A 16,257-nucleotide genomic window follows, 5' to 3' on the forward strand; every position below is an offset into this window, starting at 1 on the left:
AAGCAAAAGGCTATGGAGAACTTCTGGGCACAACTGTATTTGCTCTTCAGCTGTAATTTCAGCTAGCAATTCTCATTGCTACCCAGGCTACAAAGTCGTCAAAGATTAAACCCTTATTAGGCAAAAAGTACAGACTCATGCTATGAAAATCCCTTTTATTTACCAGATCTTCTTAAAATTATCAATATAATTATATACTAGCATAATCTGAAGCCTGTTTAAGAGTGGGTGAAAGAAGACAACTAGCAAAGGCAAGTATTGCAACCTTCAGAGATACGACGACCTAGGTTGGCACATACTATGAAACTATTTTAGACCATAGCTGCCATGTTCCCAAGTTAACAGCTACACATTTGCATTACCACTAAATAAACGCATGAAAAAAAAAACAAAACAAACCAAACACAAAAACACAAAACAGAAGCAATCCAGTTTAGTTTTTAAAAAGATCTTCAAGAGATTAAAGTTCAATTGTGTGTTTAATATAGGAAAACACTAAATTTTAACCTTGATTATTCCCAGCTATGGTTATTGTTGCTAGTGAAGGGTAGGAAAAAAATAAGAACATACACATTTACTTCTTAGTTTATGCAACTTGAGTAATACATTCAGGGGAGTTCCTCACTGTGTGTTTTCCCTTACATACTCTTTCCCAATCTATTATTTTTAACAGAGCTATATGACAAATGCTTTGCTGTTTTCTTAGAGATGCTTGTCAAAAAACATTAGATTTATGAAAAGCACACAAAGAATACTTTTTTGTGTGTGGCTTGCAGAAGTGTCACAAACCTGTCCATGGCCAGAGTTTAAACGTTAGATCTATGTGGCAAAATAGCATAGACCTACTTTTGAGAGAGAAGAACATATTTGTAATCAGTCAGAAGGAAGGGAGGCCAAGAGGTCACACATATAAATCCAGAGTATTATCTAGTGCTGCTAATAGTGATTTTCTTCCCTGAAAAAAAAAACAGGGTAAAAAAAAAACAAAATAGTTTTTCAGAGCACTGTGAAAATACAGATTACCATGAGAACCCTTTTTTTCCCCCACAAACTTTAAATTTTCATCCTACTTTCACATCTGTTTGTAATACCTGACTTTGAAAAATAGAATACCTGTATAGCAGCAAGCAAAAATAATACAATCACAAAAATAAAAAAAAAACCACACTAGAACTTTCACGCACTTTGAAAGTACTGAATTCCACTACCTGATCACCTAAAAAGATCACTTCAAATTCACAGTTCTAAATTTCAGTCATCTTGGCCCATGGAAAATCAATCCCCTACTTCTTTTCAGTTATTGCAGTAAATAATCAATTTTTGCAGCATATAAAACAAATGATGTTTCACTATGAGAAAGAGCTCAACAACACTACCACAGGGATGGGACAAATCAGGCTGAGAAAGTTGGGGCTGTTCAGCCTGGAGAAGAGAAGGCTGCGTGGGGACCTCACAACAGCCTTCCAGTATCTGAAGGGGCCCTGCAAGAGTGCTGGAGAGGGACTCTTCACCGGGGACTGTAGGTATAGGACAAGGGGTAATGGGTTCAAACTTAAACAGGGGAAGTTTAGATTGGATATAAGGAGGAAATTCTTTCCTGTGAGGGTGGTGAGGCACTGGAATGGGTTGCCCAGGGAGGTTGTGAATGCTCCATCTCTGGCAGTGTTCAAGGTCAGGTTGGACAGAGCCTTGTGTGCTATGGTTTAGTGTGAGGTGTCCCTGCCCATGGCAGGGGGGTTGGATCTGAATGATCTTAAGGTCCTTTCCAACCCTATCTATTCTATGATTCTATTCTAAATTCCTAATAGTAAGTATAGTTATGACATAAAAAAAATTAAGGTCAAGGGACAAAATAAAAGCTAACTCTCCTGTTCAGCTGCTTCTGTCAGACTGCAGGACCTTGCCTGTCACCCAAGGACCTCAACAGTTGTAATACAACAGCAAATTCCTTCGTTATGGCTTCTCAAACACATTCTGAGCAGATCAATGCTGCAAAACACCTCAGCGACACCACAGCACTTCAGCCATGTTTAATTCTGCAAGTGATGGTGAGTGAAAGAGGAAGAAGAAGAGTAGGAAAAAAACAAGAACTCAGGACTACAAAAGAATGGAGGAAAAGAACTCCAGTGAAGGAAAGTCTGGGCCTTTCAGACAAGAAAGAAATTATGGATGCATCACACCAGAGTGCAAAAATAAAAAGGATTTACTTTTGAAACCTTTCGTTAAGCATTCACTATTTTATTTGTAATGCAGCTTATACCCAAGAATCTGATACTCCCCTGTTATTCAATAAAGAGGTCTGTTTCTAGATGGTATAAAAATCTGGGTCAAGAAATGAAAATAACTGAATGCAAGACTGACTTTCTGCAAGTTTCAGAAAGCAATATTATGTTCTCTGCTGTTAACTACTTATGAGGTCAATGTTCAGGTTTCAGGCAGGAGACGATAAGGTATCAGACAGGGCTGGATGTGAGGTTGCACGAAGATTAGCATTTTGGGGCAATTCAGACCTGTATTCAGACATTCCACAAGGTGTATATATAGCTTTCTAATCCAAGAAGGTTTTTCCAGGCTGGAAAATAGGGAAACATGCTTTTTAATTTCAGATTCTAATTTAATTACATGTAATATAAAACATTATGGACCAAATGTTTCCCTGCCTTGCAGCCCACGTACTTGGCAGGACATTCTGAAATGCTGCAAGGATCTAGGGGGAGAGAAAGAAATTCCTTACTTCCTTCACAAAACTATAGGACATAACAGAGCTGCCCTCAAAACAGCTATGGGGGTGTATTGGACACAGCAAATACCATGGCCATTGCTCCCACTGAGCACTGCCTTGCACACTGAGATCCTGAGCTGTGGTGTTTGGCACCTGAACAGGTTTTCATAAAGACTTTCCATTCCTGTGGTGTAGGTTATGGAGAATAGATTTAATTTGCCCTCATATTTCGTGCTACACTTATTTTAGCAGGAAGTTAAAATACATATCAGTTAATGTAAGTTTGATAATAAACTAGATTATATTTTATTTCATTCCTAATTAGGATACAGAAATTCTATGTGAATAGAATAAATTTTGGCCCATTCTTCAAAAATTATTCACAACTATTTTGGAGGAATCTCTTTACCATCCTGTTACAACCAATAAAAATATTCTTCCACAAATGCCTTCTTTCCTTTATCTAATTTCCAAATCAGTTTTAAAAAACAGTACTCCACAAGGAAGTATATACTGTCAGGGTTCAATAAAACAGCTGTCCTTCCATGTTACTAGAGAGACAGTTCTGTGTGTTAAAAAGAGAGCTGTTGCTTAGCGTTGCTTTACCATTTACACTTTAGGCATTAACTCATAAAACAGGAGAATTGTATATATGATATATACACTCTCTAGAACAAGTGCTAATATCTAGTAGATAGTTAATCCCCTTTCATTCTCCAAGCCTCTTTCACTTTCTGCCCAATACTCAATTTGAGAACAGAAACTGCCATTTTGACCAAATCTAAACTGCGAGGTTCTTTTCAAAGCAACTATTTATTGCTTTTCAGGAAACCCCAGTGCATTTTCAGGAATGTTTTAGGGACGAAATACATGCCAAATTCTATGCTGAAACGCGCACATACCTGCCCTGCTCATGACTGCTCTGAATATGCACAGCTGAGGGCAGAATTCAGCCTGAACTGTGAATTCAGTAATGGAAGCCAACATCAACTCAACGAAGCCCACACAGATCTTTGGACAGCAAAAAATATTTTCTCAAGGAGGGAATACTATCCTCAGCTCTAAGGGTTATTCCAGCTTCTTTAGTAAAGAACAGGGGAGAAAGAGATGACGAGACTGCAGGGTCTTTTTTGAGCTTTTATCAAACAGATGTGATCACCAGGTAGGAGAAAATTATTCTTATAGATGCAGATTCATCTCTTGCCAGAATAGCATTTCTGAGTTGATGTTACATGTGAGCATAAATCACCACATGACGTGTAAATTTAGACACTTCCAACATGTGGCAAAAGTAAAAGCAGTGAAGCAGTTGTAGGCACAGGGGTTTTCATTCTGCCCAGATGAGGATACCAATACACGTACGCTGACTAAATCACTCCTGGGATAATACCAGAATGACAGTTCATTGTTTTATGAAAGACTAATATATGCAAAGGACTTTGGGACCCTTAAAAATATTCCTTATAATTACCAATAGCAAATACTTTAAATACAAAATCCCATTCTGAAAAGCTACCATCTTTAAGGGAGGAGGATCAAAGAGCAGTTCAAGTATCAGTCTCTTACACAAAGAAAAATTAAGGCCAGAATGGTCTTACTGCAGCTAACTGGCTGTTTTAAGGCAACAGGTTGAGCTCTTCTAGATGTAATGTATATTTCAGTATGAGAACCAACGTTTTATTCCCAACCATTAGAAGGGGGTAACACATCTGCTAAAACTCTAGCACAATGGCTGGCTTTGCAGTGCAACAGGAAATGTAATCCAATAGTCTCAGAACTTCTACAAACTCTAGCCATTTCTTAATGTAAAAGGATTTGAAAACTCAGTTCACTGAAACATCTGTTAAGCTCTTGCTACTCTAACACATGATATTCTTTCTGCTCTATTACCTGCCAACAAAAATATTTGGTTCTATGTAAGACTATCACAAGTGTGCAATAATGGCACTCTGCTTCTAATTTTATATGTCATTGTACACTCAAAGAATCACTGGGGGGTGACACTAGATAGCATACTAGTGTAAGCTCCAAATTTATAATGAATGTATTTAATTTTAATCATGTATGTAAATAAGAACAAATCAGATGGGTCCTGAATGACTTAGCATTAACTTAAAACAAAATAAACAACTTAGTCAAACTGCACTAGAGACAACTTTTAAGGAAAGAAGAGAGAGACAGAAGGAGAAAAGAAGAGAAAAAGAGAACAGAAGAAAGAGGTAAAAAGAAAAGAAGAAGTTGAGAAAAAGCTTGAGGAGTAGAACCGTAAACCCTTAGATCAAAGCAGCTAAGCATATGCATGGCCTATGCAGTAAAGTTCAGAGCTTCTCTTCCAAACTGTTATTTACAGTGGCCACTTGTTTCAATTGACATTTAATTATACTACAAGCTTCTCCAATTTACTCAGTAACTATATAGTGGTAAGTAAAAGAGAAGCCCTTTGAACATTATTAGAGCTACAGTTACTACAATAATAAAACAGTAATTTACTTGCAACTACTGCTTACTACAAAAACAAGACTTGTTCTCCATTTCTATCTAGCAAATCCTTGTAGATTCTAGATCTTAAAAAAGGTGGGTGGGAAAAAAGGAATAGTCTCAGCTTTCTGTTTCAGCTCTACTTATCAGTGATTTAAATATTCTGCTGTTTCAAAAGCTGGCGAGACAGCTCTCTGTGATTCCACACAAGAATTCACTATTACCAGTAGAAACATAACACAATTTTTATGCTCTAGTCACACACAGAACAAGTTTGCAAAATGTGGAGTTGAATTTACTGCAGTAAGGTATGACCATTTACACAAGCAACTAAAATTGAGTTCCAAAAAACCTCACACTTGAAAGACATAAACCCTATGTTTGTTCTTTTAGAAAACTCAGATTTTAAGTTAAAACAGCCTGACTTCATAAAGTGTCCTGATTACTGAAATGAAGTCACAAAAATTGCAGCAAATAACAGCAAACAGGTAAGTAAGAGTGTGATATTAGACTATTCAACTCTTCAGGGAATCAGCTAAAACTGAACGGTTACCAGCAGTGTTTCCTAAGCTAAATTCTGTCATGCCGAATAACCCAAGTGCCACATGCCAGAGGCTTCATGACCTCTCCCCAAGATGGTGATTCACAGTAGGCAACAGCATGCATTTCTGAAGAAAATACTCTCATCAACCAAAGTGCACCTATTCAACACTCAAGAACTGAACAACCACATTAAAAAAATACATTTTGGATACACAATGTATATTTCTTCGTTGTTGGAAACAAAACAGAATAACTACTAAACGTCATGATTTCTAGTAAGTGAACGTTAAATAGATAATTTTACAAGTACCACAGAAAATTATGACAACTAAGTCAAATGTGTGAAGTAGCAAATTGCAGCCAGGATATAATGTAAGAATTATATTGTTCTGGAAATAAATAGTAGGGAAACATATTTTCTAATTCTCTAGCTTCAAAGTTACCAAAAGATCTGAAACTTTTAGCTGTCCACCACTCACAGAACATCTAGTAAGTCTATCTTTATGAAATACAAATTAAAGATGAGATTATTTTTTTCATTAACAGCTTTTCAATAACATAAAAAGTTCCCAGTTACAATCCCATATGTGCAGCTGCACTCTGTGTGTGTGTGCATGTGTGTCTGTATATATATATATACATCTAGATGTATATACATACATGCATGCATCTACACAGATCCCAAGAGTCTTTAGAGGTCAAAACGTAGCAAAGAGCTTCAAACTGGCTTCAGAAGGATTAGGTTCTCCATGTACAACAATGCTGCAGCATCTAAAGCTACTGCCTCAGAGACCAAAACTGGTACAGGCATATCTGCAAGTCACCTTGCCCGAACTGATAAGCCTTACCTCTCTCCACGCAACCTTGACACGGATATCTTAACTCCAGTTAGGGACCCTGCTCAGATGCAACTACTTTAAATGCTGCTGCATCATGCTGCATTGTGCAATGCAGACATCCTTGCAAAATACAGGAACATACAGTTCACAACCTTTGGACTGCAGCTTTAAGCTTAAGACATACACACAGTACTCTGACAAAAACACTCATCTAAAATCTGAGGCGAGCTGCCACAGAAATACTGAGAGGAAGCCCCCAAAAGATCCTCAACAAAGTCTGTCCCACGTTCGTGACAGTGCAATCCCTAAAACAAAGAGAAGCAGCAAATCATTTGTTCCCTACAAAACTTTAAACAGAGAAACTCTTACACTGATGATGTTGAGAGCTTCAGCTCAGCGGGATTGCCTGCCCAGGAAGGGGCACTCTTATAGTTTTACTGGCAATGAAAATATTGGTAAGGTTCAGGGGAACATAACAATTCATATCAGAATATAAGCTATAAACCTGATGCTTACACTCACACCCTCCATGCCTTCCAGCACAACATTCAAATAACCTCTGTGAAATACAAACAAACACAAAAGACTGAAGTGATTGGGTTTGAACTGGAGTGTGCTATTATTCAGTGCTGATATTTTGCGTTCTTTTTCATATACCACCCGTAAATAAACAGATTACTATTTAGAAAAAAAAAAAATCTATCAATTGTTTTAAAGAATCCAAAATTAACTTCATTGTTCATTTTGTTCCTTAGAGGATGAGGTTATTCTGAGCAACATACACAAAAGGTTCCTTTGTGAAGCCATGTCAGAGTAAATAAAACTAACAATTCATAAAGTTCCACAGGCTGGATCCTTTTCACAGGACATTGATAGCATACATTCACTTACCCATTCTCTGGAGAACTTCAAGCATTTGTTTTACAAACTATCCCTAACACAGCAGAGACATGGTTTTAAAGGTCCTGGTCAAAAAAAAACATGCTGTTGAAAGATATTACTTGTCCCAGGGTGCCAGAATGCTCACTTACCAATATCATGGACATAAATAGGTTTTGCATATGTGCAGCCTGCAGACTGCAGGCAGAGGTTAGAGGTGTGAAGACTCCCCTGACTGACATATTATCAGTGTACACCATACTAGAGTGTTTTTATTTTTGCTCCACGGGTCTTACTGGAGATCCAACATTGTTCAAGAAGCTGTTCTTTTTTGGATGTGTAAGCAGAGTGTTGAACACTATAAATGTTGTTTCTACTTACACTGACATGGTAAAAATTGAGATTAATTTCATTATCTAAATGACAATGAAAATTAGAAGCAAACTTTTTTACGCATGTATACATGCAAGTTCCACCACCGATTTGGTCAGCTGCTATAGCTTATGTGGTACATTAAGCTACTTAAGGATGGATTGCTCTGCCTTAACAATTTCTTCTCTGCTCTTTTTAAAATAAAGCTAATTGGTCTGAACCCCCAGCTCAGCAGACAGTAAGTTATGTTACAACACAACTACTTGTCACTTGTGAAGTCTTCTGCAAAAAGGGCCTGGTTTGGGCTTGAATAAATTGTTGTGCCTAGATCAGTTCTGCAGGGGTATGAATCTTCTCATTTTCCTGATTCATAGCTGCAAACATTCAGGGGAGACTCCCTCTCCCTGCTTCCCTTTTGGGAATACCCTTCTTTGTCAGTGAATAAGGGATGAGAAAGAGTCAGAAAGGTAAAGGAAGGCAGTTCTCAATGAAGCAACAGCCATCTTCTGCCTAAAAAGAGGATAAATAGCCAGGACCAGAGATAAGAGTAACTGGTGATGCTGCAAATTCTCATCTAACGAAGCCTTATACTGTTGGTTATGAAAGAACTGTGCAGTCTTTCATTACGTCCTGATCCCACTCCAATGGAGACAAAGGGAAAACACCCATTGCCTTTGGTGCTTTGGAAGAATCAAGCAAATTGTTGGGTTTTTGGTTTTGTTTTTATTTTTAAATATGAATGAAGGTGCTTTTACCACTGAAGGCACTTTCCTTTAGCCATTAATAATGTCTGTAGTATCTTTTTTAACTAGGGCATCTGTTTACATAAAAAATGCAGTCAAGCGTATTCCACTTAAAAACCAAAGCAATTTTTTTGATGTTTTACATATATTGAGCACAGAAATAACTCTAAGCTATCCCATACCTAAGATGTTCAACTACCTTAATCACAGTGAAAATCATGTATTCAAACAAGGAAGTCATGCATTCCACCTAACAAGTTACCTTTACTGAAGACTGACAAAGTTGATCTTAAATGACTGAAGAATTCTCTAAAAATTACACCTCACTAATGTGTACTAATGAACTAATGACTTCTTGTAATTAAAATCAGGGTCATAGTAATAAAAGACAATAGGTTAAAGCAGATACATAAATCTGGATTTTTATAACTTCACTCCCCTGATTAGAAAAAATGAATATGTGTGAAATACTGTGACTCACTTACCATGGACTTGGTGAAGGGTCGAGCCAAGGTAAACAGCAGGGTATACACCCACCAGTTACGATGAATGGAGGAGTAAATCATATTTCCAGGATGGACTGCGTTAGACGTCACCCCATGGGGAGAAAGGCGTAGGTTCAGCTCATTGGAGAACAGTATATTGCAAAGCTTGGAACGATTGTAGGCCAGCATAGCCCAATACTCCTTTTTAGATGGAGAAAGCAGGCTGAAATCGAGTTTTCCAGAGTAGTCTTTAATTTCTGTAAATCTAAAAACCAGTAAATATGCCTTAGATACCCCAGAGTTAATTTTGCTCTCATTATAAAGAACATAAAATGTAGACAACAGAGTAGAACTTGGCCAGATACAACTCATTTAGCAGTTAAAAGTATCTACTGGAAATTGTTTGAGACCCAGGGAACAGTACCATATAATATGGCAAAATGATCTTGAATAATTATCAAAAGTAAATTATTAAGAAACTGAAATAACAAAAGGTTTTCATGATTTAAAGCATCATATGTAATATACAAATAATTTTATTTTAAATAAAAAAAAATTGCCATAGATTCATGAAAGCACAGTCAACTGGGAGGAAATAATGTAGTATAAAATAACTGCATCATGAGCACAGAAAACCAGCATCCCTTCATTTCCCTTTCTTCCCTTCCCTTGATTATTTCATCCAGTGTTCACATACTGCACACTTTCATTTAAGTGTTCAAGTAGCTATGGATGAGTCTCACTGCCTCTTAGCCTCTTTTTTAGATTAAAAATTGATGAATATAAAGAGGTTATAACCTTGGTAACTTGCCATCAATAGTCTTATATGTTTAAAAGATAAATGTAAACAAAGCCAAAATGAGTTCTGGCAGAGTATAATGTTTTTAAGTATACCCATGGCATGGCTGAACACAAATCAAAGTAACTAGTTGATGTTTTTTAATTGGGTCTGACAGAGTCATTAAACACCAGCTGTTTGTTTCTTTCCTTTTTTTTTTTTTTAAATAACAAAGTAGTGAATGTTCTAAAGACATTTAGATGAAGAAAGTTTCCATATAGCATTTTTCTCCCCAATTCTAATTTATCAATTTACTGTTATATCTTAGTATTTGAAAATAATACTACATTTAGTTACAGATCTATGTTTTATTCAGAAGAGCTACTAAAAATAAAACGGATTTAGCAAGCTCTTTTTAATACTTAGAGTTTTCAGAATCAGCTGGAAAGAACAGGGATAAACATAATTATAGTACACACTAGAAAAATGTTTTAAAATATCTTTACTAATTTTGCATCTTCTGCCCAGAAATGAAGAGATCAGCTGGAATTTCTACATTCAGTCTGTGAGCAGAATTATAATACACTCAGAGAAAAGCAACTATGGCATTTGAACTCAAGAGGAATCCAGGATGTTCTGTATCTTGCAGAATTACCCCTTCAATTTCAACAACAAAATTTCTTTTCATAATTTTCAGTTAGATAAAATACATTTCTGAAATTAATGGTACTATTCTGGGAGGAATTTCCTATATTCATTCCTCAAGTGATCATTCAGTACACCAAAAATAATCTATAAATAAAATCCTGTATAATGGAAATACGATGGCATATTTTGAATCCAACCCTACAAGTGTGCTTATGTGAGTCAGTCTTACTTATGTCGGCAATCTCATTGAATTCAGTAGGATAAGGGCTGTACAATCAAATTAACAACACAGAAATAAATACAGAAGGAAACCCAACTATTTATTATTCTGATTTTAATATGATGTGCTTAAAGTACCCAAAAGCTTAATTTAAACAGAATCCATTTGTGCTGAATCCAGAGAAGTAACTAGAAATGAACGAAGAACCAGAGAGGCAAATAAATATTTTGCCTTGGAGCAGTCTAGTATAATATTTTCTCCAAACAGGAGACTTTATTTTTCCCCTAACAGGGGGTCTTGACTCCAGTGAAAAGATCCAGCCAAGGTTTATGGAAGTAATTAGATACCAACACTTCTGTTTTACAACATAGTTTAAGGCTCAGAGTTCTCAAGTAGGTCAGAAAGTACTACTACCCAATAATACCTAATGTCTAAACTAACTCCTTACATCAACTTCTTGCCATTAAATAGACTGGGGGTGGGGAACAGCACAGTTATTTACAATAACTAAGTGTTAGTGTTAAGATATACCATAATACATGAATTGGACCCCTTAGAAAAAGGGAAATTTACTAGTTGCATTTACCATTTTATTCAAACATGGGTGGTAATTATTTTTTGATGGGCTTCTACAAACCTTGGCTGATCTTACTGAGTTAACAATGAGCACTTCAAAAATATTTTGAAAACACAGACAAAGATGTCCAGAGATGCGTGGTCTAGTTACAGATAGCACTTAATACAGTGAAAAACAAAGATGTCATTTAAAATACTATCAGAGATGGAAACTTACAAAAGGGGAACAAGCAGCTGACAATTCAACATAATCTCCTATTAAATAACAGCTCATTTATACGTATCCCATTGTGCCCTCCACATCTGGCAAGTGATTGGAGTTGGCAGATTTATTTCTAGAGCTATCTTGCCTGCCCCGCAGTAGCCTCCCTCACTCCTCACAGGACTCTGCTACTTGCTTTCAGAAACCTGGTGTGATTTGCAAAGATAAGGATGTCCAGATTTTGTTACCACCTAATTACTAGACATTTCATGTCTTTTAACACTGGGGAGGATTATTACTGGCATTTTCTATTGCTTTCTTTCATTTCAGCCATCATAAATTTAAAATGGTAAAAGTAAATCTATCTGCAGTGTGTCATTTATACCATAAGCCCCTGTGTTTGGAAGTGATAAAGGTTTCAGCCCGACCCTTGGCTGGTCTCTCTCTACCAGGTCCCTGGGGTTACATTTTATGGAAACATGATTAAAAAAATAAGCTTCATTCTGGGTCACTAAAACATTTCAGAAATATGAAGGCAGGGGGAAAAAAATAAAAAAGCACTTACACATTCTTCCTTTCGGCTTGCTAGGGCAGACACACATGCCCAAAAGCGAAATAGAAATCAACAGTAATGTTTAAAGCTGGACATTATAGGTTTAATCCTGCAGACCCTGAACTAAATTGGAAGGCAGTAAGTGTTTTGTGCCCACTAAAATTCAGAATTGGGGAATGCATTTTGCACAGTGAACTTCATTTAAATCAAATCCACCTTTTCAGTTGTTAACACAAACACCACAAGCATGTCTGCAATAAGGCAAACCTCACCAACATCGTTTTTGCCAGCTTTACTTCTCCTGGCAGTAGAAAAGATGAGCATCTAACATTTTAATTAAAAAAACTCACCAAAAGAGGCATGGCCAGATTTCTAATATGTATTAACTACACTACTTCTCATTTTACAATTATACAGCTAATGTCTGCATTGAATTCCCTAATTTCTCATTATAAAACAATTGGATTTCATCTAGCAGTTTTTAATTGCATTGTTTCTCCTGCTAAAATAACTGCACATTCTTCTTGGTAAGATGTTGAAGTTGTTGAATGACAAATCAATACGGGTCATGCCATTCAGATTTGATCAATTATTATTCCATCTCCTTGCAAAATCAATGAGTGGTCTGAAATGCAGCAAAAATCTGCATTCATACAAAGAATGATCAAAAAATATCTACATACCATTATAAAACTAGAACATGCTTTATGCAGCAACAGAGCCAAATCCGGTAACATCCAGAGGCATTAGAAATGCTTCTATTTCTAAAAAGATTATTCAAAAGCAAACGCTTTACAAGAGCAAGGCCACGCATTTCCAAAAACTTTCACAGTTCTGCCGCAACCATTCTGCGCTTTCAGGATTAAATGTTTCAGCTAAATCAAAGCTAACTTTCACCAACCTGTGTGATTCGGAGGACACCACCACCACCCTAGCAGGAGACGACCGGCGTAAAACATCTTCCAGAAGCTGGACAAGATAGAAATGTCCCAAGTGGTTCACCTGGAAGGTGGACTCCAACTCATCCTCCGTCAAGACCCAGGGAACGCCAAACACGGCAGCATTGCAGATCAGGATGTGGAGAGGCCTGGGTAACCAGGGGTATTGGAGAGAAGTGAGTCAGAAGACAGAAATCTCAATGAAATGCATGTAATTGCATTCCTATGTGAGCTGGCCAGCCATGCCTCAGCGCAGGTATGAGGGCTCTCTGCCATTGTGCACGTCCGGCTGCATGGCAGCCCCATCGCAGGGCACAGCACACACACTAGTGGCACCTCGGGGAAAGCAAAAGTGTTTGGGAAGAGGGGAAAGGACATCCGGCAGAGAGGGGCGAGGGGAGAAAGTGTGAAAGAGCAGGGTGAGCAGCATGGTGGGAGGAGGAGAACAGGAGAGCTGCTGCTGCAGGCACAGAGAAGGAGGCAGAGGTACCCAGTGCTGCAGTGAGAAGCGTGAGGAGGAAGAAACAGCAGGGAGGAGATGCTGTGTGCTGACCACCACTCCTCATCCTTCTGCCCTGCTCAGGATAGGGGAAAGTAGAGGAGCTGGGATGAAGGGGTGAATCTGAGGCTGGGGAAAGGGACAGGTGGAGGAGAGAGAAGAGAGTGTTTTAACTTCTGTTTCTCACTATCTGAATCTACTTTATTTAGCCCACTACAGCACACCACAGCAAGACCCTACGGCTTCTCCCCTTCCCTCAAAAATACCAAGTAGAATGGTAATACTTCATACCTCAAGGACCACAGCAAACTCCATATGTCCTGAATATTCACAACAATAGTGATTAGTGGATAGCTGACTGATATCATAGGCAGGTCACCAAAAATAGCTGAACAACGATACTGCTCTCCCAACTGCTATCCACCAAACAGGCCCTTCTGGGGCATTTAGAAAAGAAACTGTTCCTAAGGGAGAAGCAACTCCTGTCACTTTCTTATATGGGGTACACATCTGCACAACTGGCAGGTGGAAAATGGTTAAAATATAAAGACACAATGCAATAAGACGTACGCCCACGTTTTAAACTGTTGCACCATGTGCAGTAAGCTGTTAAAAAAATACAATTTGAAAAAGACTGAGATGGAAAATAAAAACATCCTCCAGAAGCTGTAATCCTTGGTGGAAAAATGCACACACTACAAAGGAGAGACTAGAACCTCTCTAAGGTTCTAAGAGAGCGACACAACCCTTCCTCACTGAAGCTAGCCAGCCCAGTTTAAATAGAGATGTTACAATGAAGGAACTTGAAGTGAAGCATTCCTAATTTGCTTTGCAAAGGGTAAGATTCTACCAAATTAAGGTAAGAAAGAACCTAGACTGTCACATACCCCTCTCATGCAAAAATCAGATGCAGAAAACTTCAAATTCCTTGATGTCTCCACTGTAATCTCAGGATACAACACGCCTTGAAGCCTTCCCAATTTCCAAAACAAGATCAAGGACAAACACCCTTTCTGTTCTTTTTGTATTTTTTGAAATCCTTGTGAAACACAAGACTCTGGTTCTTGGACCTCAGATGGGTTTGCATTTGCTAGATTGTTCCATCTCTGGAGCAACCTTGGCACTGACAGTGTATTCTTGTCCTTGAGTTAGTCTGATGCACAGACCTCAGCAAATGCACCTGAGCTGTAAACCTCAGGCTTGAGAGCCTGCATCTGGCATCCCTGGCTATAATATAATTAAATAGAAAGGTCACATAAAATAATGATGGCCAAACAAACACCTTTCCTTCCTGCATTAACAGCGCACTAGTACATGGGATGTCCTCACTTCAGAATATTAACACATTTCTTTGTCTAGCCCATTCCCGCCTATTATATCTTTACTGCAACTGGGCAAATCCCATGATACAAAATCAAGCACCCAACATAAACTTTAATTGTGAAGACAATAAATGAAGCACAACTAGGAAAAATAGCTCTGTTCTTTTCAAGTCCTTCCTTGCAGCCCTACACACGAAAGATGACAGGAGACAGAGAGCCAGTTCTTTTTCCTATATGGCTGAAGGACACACATACTCCAACTCTGCATCTGCAAAAGGAATTCCGGAAAAGAATGCGAAACATGAAGCCCCAGGTTGTCAAACAAACCTCAGTAATTAGATTCCTCCAGGCATGTTTGAAAACCCGAGATTTTGATAGCCCAGCTTTCAAGAAGACATTTCTGGGGGAATCAGATGTACCTTTTCAGCTGCATAAGCACTGACATAAACAATAGGCTGTATTTCCTTATTAAAATAAATTTCAACTTCAAGCCTGCTGGGAAGTTACCAATGTAGTCTGCTTTAATACAAAGTTAACAACCTAATATCTGTACGTGTGCCAACTTGGAAAATCTGAACAAAAAGCTTCAGAAGCAGTATGAAACGTGCATACTTTGGGAAGCTCATTTTCTGAAGTCCTGAATTTCTGATTTGCCTTTTGGTCAGTAACACTTATACACATAATACCTTCACATACATACTACACCCACAAGAGAAACTGCAGAGAGAGAGGGACTGTCCTTTTTACAGGCAAGGATCTCTCATGTGCACGTGTGAAAACTTTGGATGATTCACCATCTCTTCTGAAAGTTTATGAAAAACTCCAGTGATAATTACTTTACACATTTGTAAAGCTGCTAGGAAAAAGGAACAAGCTTCTTCAAGACAGGTGCAATTTTTGGCGTAAGAGCCTCCTGTATTAGGACTGAAATATATGAGTACAGCAGTAATGCAAAAAATACCATCACCATTCCCTGTGAAAGCAAATATAGCACTTTTTAAAGGACCTTAATTCTATCGGATAGACGTCATTAGCACTGTGAGGTAACCAACTGCAATAAGAGAGAAAGAACTCAGATATGAACCAAAACTATATTCCACCTATCTGAATCGTAGTGTCCTTCATTAATTCTAAATACACAATAACTACCAGAGGCAAAATATGCACTCTATACCTAAATCTGTCAGCTCAAGTAATTAAAAAACAATTCTAGAATTATAAAACTATAAAATGTAGTCACTCTTAAATTGTTTAGGGCATTTAATTGGGTTTTATAAGAGAAAATTATGCTTCAGTCCTGTTCATGAGATTTGTATTTTTCAAACATTTTGTTCTAATTTCTTTTTAAAGTAAAAGTAATTAAAATTAGAAGACCGTAGAGTTAATAGTATTTACAATACTCTATTATAAAAATCTGTGAAGAAATATAAATACAGAGGCATTTTAAACTAATAGCATAT

At 37.7% G+C, this 16,257-nt stretch overlaps 1 protein-coding gene across 1 annotated transcript in view; it reads right to left on the reverse strand.

The window, feature by feature from the left end:
* Nucleotides 1-16,257, reverse strand: part of WWOX (WW domain containing oxidoreductase) — a 527,331-nt gene that overhangs the window by 383,186 nt on the left and 127,888 nt on the right. Inside the window, 2 exon segments of the mRNA XM_065664014.1 lie at nucleotides 9,062-9,326; nucleotides 12,940-13,125. Coding sequence (XP_065520086.1) covers nucleotides 9,062-9,326; nucleotides 12,940-13,125 — 451 coding nt within the window.

Source organism: Lathamus discolor, chromosome Z, assembly GCF_037157495.1.
Source record: "Lathamus discolor isolate bLatDis1 chromosome Z, bLatDis1.hap1, whole genome shotgun sequence".
NCBI classification, from domain to species: domain Eukaryota; kingdom Metazoa; phylum Chordata; class Aves; order Psittaciformes; family Psittacidae; genus Lathamus; species Lathamus discolor.